This window comes from Coregonus lavaretus, assembly GCF_964263955.1.
Source record: "Coregonus lavaretus genome assembly, contig: HAP1_SCAFFOLD_2931, whole genome shotgun sequence".
NCBI lineage: Eukaryota > Metazoa > Chordata > Actinopteri > Salmoniformes > Salmonidae > Coregonus > Coregonus lavaretus.
In genome coordinates, this window is record NW_028160810.1 from 55506 (window position 1) to 71339 (window position 15834).

General features: G+C 48.2%; 1 protein-coding gene across 1 annotated transcript; it reads right to left on the reverse strand.

The window, feature by feature from the left end:
* Positions 1-746: 746 nt before the first annotated feature.
* Positions 747-7600, reverse strand: LOC311121428 (OTU domain-containing protein 7A-like; the record flags this gene model as incomplete). The annotated part of the gene is made up of 5 exons (XM_084195921.1): positions 747-1541; positions 1680-2573; positions 2674-2785; positions 7351-7465; positions 7597-7600. 5 exons carry the CDS (start codon positions 7598-7600, stop codon positions 747-749), a joined length of 1920 nt encoding a protein of 639 aa, XP_084052047.1.
* Between the last annotated feature and the right edge of the window lie 8234 nt (positions 7601-15834).

The window sequence follows — 15834 nt, forward strand, 5'->3', positions numbered from 1 at the left end:
TTTGAAGTTAGGTTTAAGTTTTAAGTTTTGAACCACCGCACAACAAAATGCAATTGCTATTTTATGTGTATGTGCCAGAAATTATTTCTTACTTTGTCATTCAAGTTGTGGGCAAAAAGCACAGACATTTCTCCATGAACTAACCAAAAGTTGAAGTTGAACCAAATGATAAAAAAAAAGAACAAAAAAAAAAGAACAAAGTTATAAATTCCTGCTGGCCAAAGATGTTAAGTGGACAGAGATCTACCCTGCTTGTCATCAAGTAGTTGTGTCCTTTACAGTAACCTACTGTACACTGGGACAGAAGAGGTGACAGGAATCAAAAAGTTTTAAACAGAGCAGGCGATCACCTGGCTCTGAGCATGTCTGTCTGTCTGTCTGTCTGTCTGTCTGTCTGTCTGTCTGTCTGTCTGTCTGTCTGTCTGTCTGTCTGTCTGTCTCTCTGTCTGTCTGTCTGTCTGTCTGTCTGTCTGTCTGTCTGTCTGTCTGTCTGTCCGTCCGTCCGTCCGTCCGTCCGTCCGTCCGTCCGTCCGTCCGTCCGTCCGTCCGTCCGTCCGTCTGTCTTTATGTTGTATGACATTACGTCCCAACATCCACATACAGTCTATAGAGTAGACCTGTTCTATCTCCTTCTCTGTGGACACTGTTCTGTTCTGTTGTCTTGTGTTGTGTTGCGTTGTCAGCAGCAGGGTTTGCAGCACCTTGCTACAGCAGTAGCACCACTGGCTGCCGCGGCGCCAGGGGGGCTATCCAGGCCTACTGAGTGCCTTGGCCTCCCTCTCCCTGCGTTTCAGATCCTCCTTGAAGCAGAAGGAGCAGTAGTTCTCTGTCTCCGGTCGCCCGTAGAAGGAGCAGTTCTCCCTCTTGCACCTCCTCTGCTGCAGGCAGTACACCAGGCAACCCCCAGCGCCACCGATCTGACCTTTGACCTTGTCGGACCCTGACCCCGTCCTGGTGACGCTACTGCTCCCCCAGGTCTGAGGCGAGTCGGCGTCGGCAAACTCCAGACAGTCCTGTATGTCGCTAGCGTTGAAGCCGTTGGTATAGGTGTGGGACTTGTGCTCCCCAGGCATGTTGTAGGGCTCCGTGGTGCCTGGGACCCCCGGGTGGGTGTGGTTGACCCCGGTGCCCAAACGGACCCCAGACAAGCGGGCTGGAGAGTAGCTCTGAGAGGACAGGGAGCGGTTCTGCTGGGGGTAAGTGGCACAGGTCTTCAGGGTGCCCACCAGAGGAGGCTGGTAGCTGGGCTGGGGGTCGTCCGGCTGGAAGCTGGGGACCTGGGGGGTATGGAGGTTGACGTCTCTCAGGTGGATGATACTGGACCTCTGGATGGGAGGGGTATGGCTGTAGTGGGCCGACACTGGGACTGTAGTTGGGACGGGGCCTGGGACAGGGGGGACGGACCCGGTTCTCCTGGTAGCACCGTTGCTAGGGGAGGAGTGGGGCGAGGGGCTGTGGCGGCCCTGCATCTTCAGGGCAATCTGAGGGGGGATGTGAGGGGTATGGCTTTGGTGGTGTCTGGCTGGGGAAGAGATGAAGTCCTGGGGAAGGGGAGTAGGAGGAGGAGGGCAGGAGGGAGGAGGAGGAGGGGTGCATGCGTTTCGCTCCCTCTCCCTCTCTCTCTCTCTCTCCCTTTCTCTCTCTCTTTCCCTCTCCCTCTCCCTCTCCCGGTGAGGGGCGCTCTCCTGCTCTGGTTTCTTCAGCCCGTTGGTCGTAGTAGTCGTGGTCGTAGCTGCAGCTTTCTTCTCTCCTTCCTTCCTCCTAGTCTCCTGCTCGGCAGAGAAGCGCTCCTGAGCGGAGGTCAGGTAGAAGGAGATCATCTCCTCGTGGAACTGGTGGCGGTGGGAGGTGAGGAGAAGGCCAGCAAAGATGAACTTCCTCTCGCCCTGCATGGCGGCTCTCAGTATGTTGAGGCTCAGCTTGACGTCTGTGCTGTACTTCCAGTGCTCCGACAGGGCCTTATCCCCCACCAGCCTGGCCAGGAGACCCCCCCTGTCCCTGTCCCGTTCCCCGGGAGGGGAGGGCACGCCTGGGGGACGCTCAGTGGGAGACGGGCTGGTGGTCTTGTCCGAGGAGAACGACGTACTCGCAGACTGGCCAGACTGCCCCTCCTTCTCTCCTCCTCCTCCTGCTCCGTCCTTCCGGGCTTTGCCTTCCTTTTTCTCTTTCTTCTTCTCTCCGTTATTCTCTGTCCCTCCTCCGTTGCCACCCCCTCCTCCGTTGCCCCCACCTCCTCCGTTGTTCCGGCCGTTGCCTCCAGAGTTGGAGCGGTTGATCTTTCCGTGGACCAGCCCTCCCAGACCTCCCATGTTCTTCTTCAGCTTGATGCCCAGGGTCTTGCTGAAGCTGCCCAGCTTGTTGGCCACAGAGTCCGTCCTGGTCTTGTCCTTGTCTTTACGCTGCTGCAGTCGCCTCTCCGTCTTCTCCTTGGGATCCTTCGTGGAGACCTTGCCGTTGTTGACGTTGGAGTTGCTGCAGACGGAGTCGCGGTCGGAGTCCATGGAGTCGGCTAGAGACTGGACGTCATCGCCCCCGTGGGACGCCGTGGGGGACTCCGGCTGGGCCAGGGGAGCCTGGAGAGAGGGAGGGAGGGAGGGAGGGAGGGAGGGAGGGATGAGAAGGGGGGGGAGAGGAAGCTCAATCAGTTTACAACCATTACTGAATGTCATAAACCATGTGGAAGAGAATGAGGACTGTTACCCTGGTCTCAGATGGTATCCTGATCCATGTCACATTCATGTAGTTGTGTAGCATGTTGAGTTTGGCTTCCAGAGACAGGATTAAACTGAGGGAGAAAGGTTACGAAGATTAGATATCAATCATTCAATCTGGATTATAAATGCTGTGCTTTTGAAGAACTATATTTAGCCACGAAATAAGATTGAACACTACAGCTTGGAGTGATACGTGCTGAAGTTTTATAGATAATAAACTATGGATAGTTAATCTCTAATAAAATAAAGTATTTGTGAACAATGTTTAGTTGAGTACATGAATCCCAACATTCATTCTTGTATTGAAGAGGTATGATATTTTTCAATGTTCCCCGCAGCACAGTTAGCTGACTTGATTGACCTGGGCCCTGTAATGTTCTGATTGACCTGGGCCCTATAACTTCCTGTAATGTTCTGATTGACCTGGGCCCTATAACTTTCTGTTTTGTCTGATTGACCTGGGCCCTATAACTTTCTGTTTTGTCTGATTGACCTGGGCCCTATAACCTTCTGTTTTGTCTGATTGACCTGGGCCCTATAACCTTCTGTTTTGTCTGATTGACCTGGGCCCTATAACTTTCTGTTTTGTCTGATTGACCTGGGCCCTATAACTTTCTGTTTTGTCTGATTGACCTGGGCCCTATAACTTTCTGTTTTGTCTGATTGACCTGGGCCCTATAACTTTCTGTTTTGTCTGATTGACCTGGGCCCTATAACTTTCTGTTTTGTCTGATTGACCCGGGCCCTATAACTTTCTGTTTTGTCTGATTGACCTGGGCCCTATAACTTTCTGTTTTGTCTGATTGACCTGGGCCCTATAACTTTCTGTTTTGTCTGATTGACCTGGGCCCTATAACTTTCTGTTTTGTCTGATTGACCTGGGCCCTATAACTTTCTGTTTTGTCTGATTGACCTGGGCCCTATAACTTTCTGTTTTGTCTGATTGACCTGGGCCCTATAACTTTCTGTTTTGTCTGATTGACCTGGGCCCTATAACTTTCTGTTTTGTCTGATTGACCTGGGCCCTATAACTTTCTGTTTTGTCTGATTGACCAGGGTCCTATAACCCTCTGTTTTGTCTTGCAGTGGAATACACTGGAAGCTTACTTGACAAAGTAAATGGACAGAGTTATTTATATATTGGTAAATAAGCCACTGCCAGAGGACCCAGCTGCTCCAATGCAGGACCTTCAGAAACCTCAGTCACAACAGAGGCAAGGCTTCATTGCATCATTGTAGTGCCTTTTAACTCCACTAGAAACTTCACTTCAAAGTCTTAGACTGTCTTTTAGATAGAAAAGTAAATACCAAAAAAGATAGAGGATCTAACTTCACAAACACCTTCAGAGGATCTAACTTCACAAACACATTCAGAGGATCTAACTTCACAAACACTTTCAGAGGATCTAACTTCACAAACACCTTCAGAGGATCTAACTTCACAAACACCTTAAGAGGCTCTAACTTCACAAACACCTTCAGAGGATCTAACTTCACAAACACCTTCAGAGGATCTAACTTCACAAACACCTTCAGAGGATATAACTTCACAAACCCCTTCAGAGGATCTAACTTCATAAACCCCTTCAGAGGATCTAACTTCACAAACACCTTCAGAGGATCTAACTTCACAAACACCTTCAGAGGATCTAACTTCACAAACACCTTCAGAGGATCTAACTTCACAAACACCTTCAGAGGATCTAACTTCACAAACACCTTCAGAGGATCTAACTTCACAAACACCTTCAATCTTAGACTTTGTGTGACTTTGTCACGATCGTCGGGAAGAGAGGACCAATGCGCAGCGTGGAATGTGAACATCCTTTAATTATTATGATCATACGAACAAAACAACAAACGATAACGAAACGTGAAGTCCTTGGCTACAAAATAAACCATACGGAACAAGAAACCACACCAAATGAATGCCTAACGGCTACCTAAGTATGGCTCCCAATCAGAGATAACGAGCTACAGCCGTCTCTGATTGGGAGCCACCCTGGCCAACATAGAAATACAAAACTAGACTATCACCCTAGCACACAAAACACAAAGAAACAACACACCCTGGCTCAACATAACAGAGTCCCAGAGCCAGGGTGTGACAGTACCCCCCCCCCAAAGGCGCGGACTGCGACCGCGCCAAACATAAACCGAACAGGGGAGGGCCGGGTGGGCATTCCTCCTCGGAGGCGGTTCCGGCTCCGGGCTTGACCCCCACCCTCCAACCAACCCCCCAAAGCGCCCCTGGTCCGGTCTGGCCCTGCTGGCCGGAGCTGGACTGAACACTGGTGGAGCGGATTGCTCTAGCTCCGGAGTGGAGCAGCTGACCGGTGCCGGACCAGGCACCGGTGGAACAGGCACGGGCTGTGCCGGACTGACGACGCGCACCACAGGCTTGGTGCGGGGAGCAGGGACGGGCCGGACCGGGCTGGTAACACACCCCAGTACCTCTCGCCGTGCCTCTACACTCTCCTTCCCCTTGGTGACCAGTGGCCCCCGTAACCTGGCGGCCTCCTCTGCTAACCGCTCTATCGCGGCCTCCTGCTGCCCCATCGTCCATGGCGTGAGCCCCCCCCTAAACATTTTCTGGGTGTCTCTCCTCCCCGTGGACCAGGCCTCCATAGTTCTCGCCCAACTCTCGCTCTTCTGCTTCCAACTCCAGCCTCTCTCCTCCTCACACGGCTTGACCCAGTCGAGGTGGCACAGGAGATCCGCTAGAGATTCCCCTGGCGATGGCTCCTGGACACGCTGCTTGGTCCAGTTTTGGTGGTTTCGTCTGTCACGATCGTCGGGAAGAGAGGACCAATGCGCAGCGTGGAATGTGAACATCCTTTAATTATTATGATCACACGAACAAAACAACAAACGATAACGAAACGTGAAGTCCTTGGCTACAAAATAAACCATACGGAACAAGAAACCACACCAAATGAATGCCTAACGGCTACCTAAGTATGGCTCCCAATCAGAGATAACGAGCTACAGCCGTCTCTGATTGGGAGCCACCCTGGCCAACATAGAAATACAAAACTAGACTATCACCCTAGCACACAAAACACAAAGAAACAACACAACCTGACTCAACATAACAGAGTCCCAGAGCCAGGGCGTGACAGACTTCACATATGTACACAATTAATGTGGAGTTCTCTTCTCAATCCTCATTTCCCAGTGGGAAATCATTCAATCTAAGTCTCACAAATGAGTGCTTTTTAAACTCACCAAATCACACAAGTCTCAGAAATGATCTCATCAACCTAGCATCCTGTCTCTTTCTCTCTCTAACAGACAGACACTGCTCCATGACAGACAGACACTGCTCCAGGACACACAGACACTGCTCCAGGACACACAGACACTGCTCCATGACAGACAGACACTGCTCCATGACACACAGATACTGCTCCATGACAGACAGACACTGCTCCATGACAGACAGACACTGCTCCATGACACACAGATACTGCTCCATGACACACAGACACTGCTCCAGGACACACAGACACTGCTCCAGGACACACAGACACTGCTCCATGACAGACAGACACTGCTCCATGACAGACAGACACTGCTCCAGGACACACAGACACTGCTCCATGACACACAGACACTGCTCCATGACAGACAGACACTGCTCGATGACAGACAGACACTGCTCCATGACAGACAGACACTGCTCCATGACACACAGACACTGCTCCATGACACACAGATACTGCTCCATGACAGACAGACACTGCTCGATGACACACAGACACTGCTCCAGGACACACAGACACTGCTCCATGACAGACAGACACTGCTCGATGACACACAGACACTGCTCCAGGACACACAGACACTGCTCCATGACAGACAGACACTGCTCCAGGACAGACAGATACTGCTCCATGACAGACAGACACTGCTCGATGACAGACAGATACTGCTCCAGGACACACAGATACTGCTCCATGACAGACAGACACTGCTCCATGCGGTTATAGCATTCAGATCAGAGTTGAGCTCCTCTGTGTAAAGCAGCGTTATGGAAGATAATCATGTATGAAGCCAAGAGATAATGACTCTATGATTAGAGGGGGATCTCCACTCCTCCTTTCTCCTCTGTGTTTACTGTCCTCCCACAGAGAGGAAGCAAGGCTTTAACTGTTCCCTCCACCCCCCCCCCCCCCCCCTCCACCACCACCCCTACTATCCCCTCCAACACCACCAATACTATCCCCCCCCCCCCTCCACCACCACCCCTACTATCCCCACCAGCACCACCTAGCTTGATGTTAGCTCGGTGTTGTCGTTGGTTGTAACTAACTCATAACTAACTCACTTGGCTAGCATGGTGTTGTCGTTGGTTGTAACTAACTCATAACTAACTCACTTGGCTAGCGTGGTGTTGTCGTTGGTTGTAACTAACTCATAACTAACTCACTTGGCTAGCGTGGTGTTGTCGTTGGTTGTAACTAATTCATAACTAACTCACTTGGCTAGCTTGGTGTTGTAGTTGGTTGTAACTAACTCATAACTAACTCACCTGGCTAGCGTGGTGTTGTCGTTGGTTGTAACTAACTCATAACTAACTCACTTGGCTAGCTTGGTGTTGTCGTTGGTTGTAACTAACTCATAACTAACTCACTCTGCTAGCTTGGTGTTGTGGTTGTCGTCCCGGTCCCACTCCCAGTCCTTCCCAGGGTCCGTAGCGAAGTGGAGAGATAGCAGCTTGTGTTCTGAGTCAGTCAGCGGGATCACAGCTGGAAAACACAGATCACACATCATTTGGTCAGATCAGATCACACATCATATGGTCAGATCAGATCACACATCATATGGTCAGGTCAGATAACACATCATATGGTCAGGTCAGATAAGCAGGGGTACAAACACATAGTTAGTTAACCACACAACCAGGTAACCACACAGCCAGGTAACCACACAGCCTGGTAACCACACAGCCAGGTAACCACACAGCCTGGTAACCACACAGTCAGGTAACCATACAGCACACAGCCAGGTAACCACACAGTCAGGTAACCACACAGCCAGGTAACCACACAGCCTGGTAACCACACAGTCAGGTAACCACACAGTCAGGTAACCACACAGTCAGGTAACCACACAGTCAGGTAACCACACAGCCAGGTAACCACACAGCCAGGTAACCACACAGCCTGGTAACCACACAGCCAGGTAACCACACAGCCTGGTAACCACACAGCCAGGTAACCACACAGCACACAGCCTGGTAACCACACAGTCAGGTAACCACACAGTCAGGTAACCACACAGCCAGGTAACCACACAGCCTGGTAACCACACAGCACACAGCCTGGTAACCACACAGTCAGGTAACCACACAGCCAGGTAACCACACAGTCAGGTAACCACACAGTCAGGTAACCACACAGCCAGGTAACCACACAGCCAGGTAACCACACAGCACACAGCCTGGTAACCACACAGCCAGGTAACCACACAGCACACAGCCTGGTAACCACACAGTCAGGTAACCACACAGCACACAGTCAGGTAACCACACAGTCAGGTAACCACACAGCCAGGTAACCACACAGCCTGGTAACCACACAGTCAGGTAACCACACAGCACACAGCCAGGTAACCACACAGTCAGGTAACCACACAGTCAGGTAACCACACAGTCAGGTAACCACACAGTCAGGTAACCACACAGCCTGGTAACCACACAGCCAGGTAACCACACAGTCAGGTAACCACACAGCCAGGTAACCACACAGTCAGGTAACCACACAGCACACAGCCAGGTAACCACACAGTCAGGTAACCACACAGCCTGGTAACCATACAGCCAGGTAACCACACAGCCAGGTAACCACACAGCCTGGTAACCACACAGTCAGGTAACCACACAGTCAGGTAACCACACAGCCAGGTAACCACACAGCCAGGTAACCACACAGCCTGGTAACCACACAGCCAGGTAACCACACAGCCTGGTAACCACACAGCCTGGTAACCACACAGTCAGGTAACCACACAGTCAGGTAACCACACAGCCAGGTAACCACACAGCCAGGTAACCACACAGCCAGGTAACCACACAGCCAGGTAACCACACAGCCAGGTAACCACACAGTCAGGTAACCACACAGCCAGGTAACCACACAGTCAGGTAACCACACAGCCAGGTAACCACACAGCCTGGTAACCACACAGCCTGGTAACCACACAGCCAGGTAACCACACAGCCAGGTAACCACACAGCCAGGTAACCACACAGCCTGGTAACCACACAGTCAGGTAACCACACAGCACACAGCCAGGTAACCATACAGCACACAGCCAGGTAACCATACAGCCAGGTAACCACACAGCCAGCTGCAAATCGGTATTAGACTGAAAAAGAGAGGTTTGTTTATAAATGTAAACCAATCCATCCATTTTAAATACAGTACTGAGTTTGGAAAAGTTGAGACTAGTTCCATAGATTTTAGTGTGTGCGTTTTTGGCTTTGAGATTCCAGTGTTTATTGGGCAGAATAAGTTATTGTCTCCTGTAATTTCACAGGCTCTGGCCAGTCGGTGAAAATAACTCTCTGCTGAACAGAAGCAGCGATTTGCGGGGGCAACTGAAGACATGATGTTTGATGTGGAGACAGACCCAGAGGAACCCGATGCGTTTTTAATAACCTCCCCACCCTGGCGCTCCCCTGAGTTTGAGGACCTGATTGTGTCAGCAGACCGGAGGAGAAGGGCCAAGCTTGTTTATGGGGAGGAAAAACACAGCCAGAACAAAAACCGGACCAATGGTTCACGTCCACTGCAGCCCTACCCAGAACATCTGACCACAATAGATCACCTGCACCTTAGAGACCATTTTCACTGACTCTTCACACCTGTTTCTCAAGATACTTTTTTCACCGACTCCCAGTGACTCACCCACCCTTACACACACACGCACGCACACACACACACACACACATACCAACACACACACACACACACACACACACTCGCACGCACACACACACACACACACACACACACACATACCAACACGCACGCACGCACACATACCAACACACACACACACACACACACACACACACACACACTCGCACGCACACACACACAAACACAAACACACAAACACACGCACGCACGCACGCACACACACACACACAGAACATTACCCTCTTCTTTTTACTACTCTTTATTACTGTATTTCTTTATAAATGTCTTGATATTGTGTATTTCTTTATAAATGTCTTGATATTGTGTATTTCTTTATAAATGTCTTGATATTGTGTATTTCTTTATAAATGTCTTGATATTGTGTATTTCTTTATAAATGTCTTGATATTGTGTATTTCTTTATAAATGTCTTGATATTGTGTATTTCTTTATAAAACTCTTGATATTGTGTATTTCTTTATAAATGTCTTGATATTGTGTATTTCTTTATAAATGTCTTGATATTGTGTATTTCTTTATACATGTCTTGATATTGTGTATTTCTTTATAAATGTCTTGATATTGTGTATTTCTTTATAAATGTCTTGATATTGTGTATTTCTTTATAAATGTCTTGATATTGTGTATTTCTTTATAAATGTCTTGATATTGTGTATTTCTTTATAAATGTCTTGATATTGTGTATTTCTTTATAAATGTCTTGATATTGTGTATTTCTTTATAAATGTCTTGATATTGTGTATTTCTTTATAAATGTCTTGATATTGTGTATTTCTTTATAAATGTCTTGATATTGTGTATTACTGTGATGAGGTGGTGTTGAAGGAGTCAGGCGCAGGAGGGTAAATCACAGAATAACAGGCTTTAATCCGCAAAAATACAGGTTTACGCAGAAATGCGTCAAACACACTCCAGGGCACAAAACAGGCACACTGGAAAATACAACGCACACGGGAAATCTCCCGTCGATACAAAATACACGAGCTCCACCGAGCTTCACTAACCTCCACAAATAACAATCACCCACACAGACTAGGAAGCAGAGGGAACACTTATACCATGACTAATGAGGGAATAAGGACCAGGTGTGTGTGATTGAAGACAAGACAAATGGAGTGATGATAAATGGATCGGCAGTAACTAGTAAGCCGGTGACGCAGAATGCTGAAACCTGCCCGAACAAGGAGGGGAGGCAGCCTCGGCGGAAGTCGTGACAATTACTTTATAAAACTCTTGATATTGTGTATTTCTTTATAAAACTCTTGATATTGTGTCTTTTTAAAAATAAGTCTGGATATTGTGTAGGGGGGGGGGGGGGGCTGTGACAATAACGGGTGAGGGGGGACTGTAACAATGGTGAGGTGTGAGTGTCAGGATAATTTAATAGCATGTTTCAGCTGGACACATTGACCCCCTGGTTCCCCTTATCCAACAGTCAGTGGAGAATTAACATCCCCTGGTTCCCCTTATCCAACAGTCAGTGGAGAAATAACACCCCCTGGTTCCCCCTTATCCAACAGTCAGTGGAGAATTAACCCCCCTGGTTCCCCTTATCCAACAGTCAGTGGAGAATTAACACCCCCTGGTTCCCCTTATCCAACAGTCAGTGGAGAATTAACACCCCCTGGTTCCCCTTATCCAACAGAGTGGAGAATTAACACCCCCTGGTTCCCCTTATCCAACAGTCAGTGGAGAATTAACACCCCCTGGTTCCCCTTATCCAACAGAGTGGAGAATTAACACCCCCTGGTTCCCCTTATCCAACAGTCAGTGGAGAATTAACACCCCCTGGTTCCCCTTATCCAACAGAGTGGATAATTAACCCCCCTGGTTCCCCTTATCCAACAGTCAGTGGAGAATTAACACCCCCTGGTTCCCCTTATCCAACAGTCAGTGGAGAATTAACACCCCCTGGTTCCCCTTATCCAACAGAGTGGATAATTAACCCCCCTGGTTCCCCTTATCCAACAGAGTGGAGAATTAACACCCCCTGGTTCCCCTTATCCAACAGAGTGGAGAATTAACACCCCCTGGTTCCCCTTATCCAACAGTCAGTGGAGAATTAACACCCCCTGGTTCCCCTTATCCAACAGAGTGGAGAATTAACACCCCCTGGTTCCCCTTATCCAACAGTCAGTGGAGAATTAACACCCCCTGGTTCCCCTTATCCAACAGAGTGGATAATTAACCCCCCTGGTTCCCCTTATCCAACAGTCAGTGGAGAATTAACACCCCCTGGTTCCCCTTATCCAACAGTCAGTGGAGAATTAACACCCCCTGGTTCCCCTTATCCAACAGAGTGGATAATTAACCCCCCTGGTTCCCCTTATCCAACAGAGTGGATAATTAACACCCCCTGGTTCCTCATATCTAGGTGTCTACCACACAATCTGTCTATGTGTTACCATGCAGTCTGTCTACCCTGCAGTCTGTCTACCATGCAGTCTGTCTATGTGTTACCATGCAGTCTGTCTATGTGTTACCATGCAGTCTGTCTATGTGTTACCATGCAGTCTGTCTATGTGTTACCATGCAGTCTGTCTATGTGTTACCATGCAGTCTGTCTATGTGTTACCATGCAGTCTGTCTATGTGTTACCATGCAGTCTGTCTATGTGTTACCATGCAGTCTGTCTATGTGTTATCCTGCAGTCTGTCTATGTGTTACCATGCAGTCTGTCTACCCTGCAGTCTGTCTATGTGTTACCATGCAGTCTGTCTATGTGTTATCCTGCAGTCTGTCTATGTGTTACCCTGCAGTCTGTCTATGTGTTACCATGCAGTCTGTCTATGTGTTACCCTGCAGTCTGTCTACGTGTTACCATGCAGTCTGTCTATGTGTTACCCTGCAGTCTGTCTACCCTGCAGTCTGTCTATGTGTTATCCTGCAGTCTGTCTATGTGTTACCATGCAGTCTGTCTATGTGTTACCATGCAGTCTGTCTATGTGTTACCATGCAGTCTGTCTATGTGTTACCATGCAGTCTGTCTATGTGTTACCATGCAGTCTGTCTATGTGTTACCATGCAGTCTGTCTACCCTGCAGTCTGTCTATGTGTTACCATGCAGTCTGTCTATGTGTTACCCTGCAGTCTGTCTATGTGTTACCATGCAGTCTGTCTATGTGTTACCCTGCAGTCTGTCTACGTGTTACCATGCAGTCTGTCTATGTGTTACCATGCAGTCTGTCTATGTGTTACCATGCAGTCTATGTGTTACCATGCAGTCTGTCTATGTGTTACCATGCAGTCTGTCTATGTGTTACCCTGCAGTCTGTCTACCCTGCAGTCTGTCTATGTGTTATCCTGCAGTCTGTCTATGTGTTACCATGCAGTCTGTCTATGTGTTACCATGCAGTCTGTCTATGTGTTACCATGCAGTCTGTCTATGTGTTACCCTGCAGTCTATGTGTTACCCTGCAGTCTGTCTATGTGTTACCCTGCAGTCTGTCTATGTGTTACCATGCAGTCTGTCTATGTGTTACCCTGCAGTCTGTCTATGTGTTACCATGCAGTCTGTCTATGTGTTACCCTGCAGTCTATGTGTTACCCTGCAGTCTGTCTATGTGTTACCCTGCAGTCTGTCTATGTGTTACCCTGCAGTCTGTCTACCCTGCAGTCTGTCTATGTGTTACCCTGCAGTCTGTCTATGTGTTACCATGCAGTCTGTCTATGTGTTACCATGCAGTCTGTCTATGTGTTACCATGCAGTCTGTCTATGTGTTACCATGCAGTCTGTCTATGTGTTACCATGCAGTCTGTCTATGTGTTACCATGCAGTCTGTCTATGTGTTACCATGCAGTCTGTCTATGTGTTACCATGCAGTCTGTCTATGTGTTACCATGCAGTCTGTCTATGTGTTACCACACAATCTGTCTATGTGTTACCATGCAGTCTGTCTATGTGTTACCATGCAGTCTGTCTATGTGTTACCCTGCAGTCTGTCTATGTGTTATCCTGCAGTCTGTCTATGTGTTACCATGCAGTCTGTCTATGTGTTACCATGCAGTCTGTCTATGTGTTACCATGCAGTCTGTCTATGTGTTACCCTGCAGTCTGTCTATGTGTTATCCTGCAGTCTGTCTATGTGTTACCATGCAGTCTGTCTACCCTGCAGTCTGTCTATGTGTTACCATGCAGTCTGTCTATGTGTTACCATGCAGTCTGTCTATGTGTTACCATGCAGTCTGTCTATGTGTTACCATGCAGTCTGTCTATGTGTTACCATGCAGTCTATGTGTTACCCTGCAGTCTGTCTACGTGTTATCATGCAGTCTGTCTATGTGTTACCATGCAGTCTGTCTATGTGTTACCCTGCAGTCTGTCTATGTGTTACCCTGCAGTCTGTCTACGTGTTATCATGCAGTCTGTCTATGTGTTACCATGCAGTCTGTCTACGTGTTACCATGCAGTCTGTCTATGTGTTACCATGCAGTCTGTCTATGTGTTACCCTGCAGTCTGTCTACGTGTTACCATGCAGTCTGTCTATGTGTTACCATGCAGTCTGTCTATGTGTTACCACACAATCTGTCTATGTGTTACCATGCAGTCTGTCTATGTGTTACCATGCAGTCTGTCTATGTGTTACCATGCAGTCTGTCTACCATGCAGTCTGTCTATGTGTTACCATGCAGTCTGTCTATGTGTTACCATGCAGTCTGTCTATGTGTTACCCTGCAGTCTGTCTATGTGTTACCATGCAGTCTGTCTATGTGTTACCATGCAGTCTGTCTATGTGTTACCATGCAGTCTGTCTATGTGTTACCATGCAGTCTGTCTATGTGTTACCCTGCAGTCTGTCTACGTGTTATCATGCAGTCTGTCTATGTGTTACCCTGCAGTCTGTCTACCATGCAGTCTGTCTATGTGTTACCATGCAGTCTGTCTATGTGTTACCCTGCAGTCTGTCTATGTGTTACCATGCAGTCTGTCTATGTGTTACCATGCAGTCTGTCTATGTGTTACCCTGCAGTCTGTCTATGTGTTACCATGCAGTCTGTCTACGTGTTACCCTGCAGTCTGTCTATGTGTTACCATGCAGTCTGTCTATGTGTTACCCTGCAGTCTGTCTATGTGTTACCATGCAGTCTGTCTATGTGTTACCATGCAGTCTGTCTATGTGTTACCCTGCAGTCTGTCTATGTGTTACCATGCAGTCTGTCTATGTGTTACCATGCAGTCTGTCTATGTGTTACCATGCAGTCTGTCTATGTGTTACCCTGCAGTCTGTCTATGTGTTACCATGCAGTCTGTCTATGTGTTACCCTGCAGTCTGTCTATGTGTTACCATGCAGTCTGTCTACCCTGCAGTCTGTCTATGTGTTACCATGCAGTCTGTCTATGTGTTACCCTACAGTCTGTCTATGTGTTACCATGCAGTCTGTCTATGAGTTACCCTGCAGTCTGTCTATGTGTTACCATGCAGTCTGTCTATGTGTTACCATGCAGTATGTCTATGTGTTACCATGCAGTCTGTCTATGTGTTACCCTGCAGTCTGTCTATGTGTTACCATGCAGTCTGTCTATGTGTTACCATGCAGTCTGTCTATGTGTTACCCTGCAGTCTGTCTATGTGTTACCCTGCAGTCTGTCTATGTGTTACCATGCAGTCTGTCTATGTGTTACCCTGCAGTCTGTCTATGTGTTACCCTACAGTCTGTCTATGTGTTACCATGCAGTCTGTCTATGTGTTACCATGCAGTCTGTCTATGTGTTACCATGCAGTCTGTCTATGTGTTACCATGCAGTCTGTCTATGTGTTACCATGCAGTCTATGTGTTACCATGCAGTCTGTCTATGTGTTACCATGCAGTCTGTCTATGTGTTACCATGCAGTCTGTCTATGTGTTACCATGCAGTCTGTCTATGTGTTACCATGCAGTCTATGTGTTACCCTGCAGTCTGTCTATGTGTTACCATGCAGTCAGTCTATGTGTTACCATGCAGTCTGTCTATGTGTTACCCTGCAGTCTGGAAATAGTGTTTATTTCTGTCATCAGCCGCTACCTCTCAGCCCTTCATAGGTGGATGAATGAACTGAAGAACAAACTGAGGTGTTTAAAATGTGCAGAAAAAATGTCTCCCCTCTTGAGGACAATGGAAGTTAACGGAAGAGAACATCGTTGTTGTGGAAACCAACGTGTTGGAGCATTACAGGCTTCATCAGTGTGC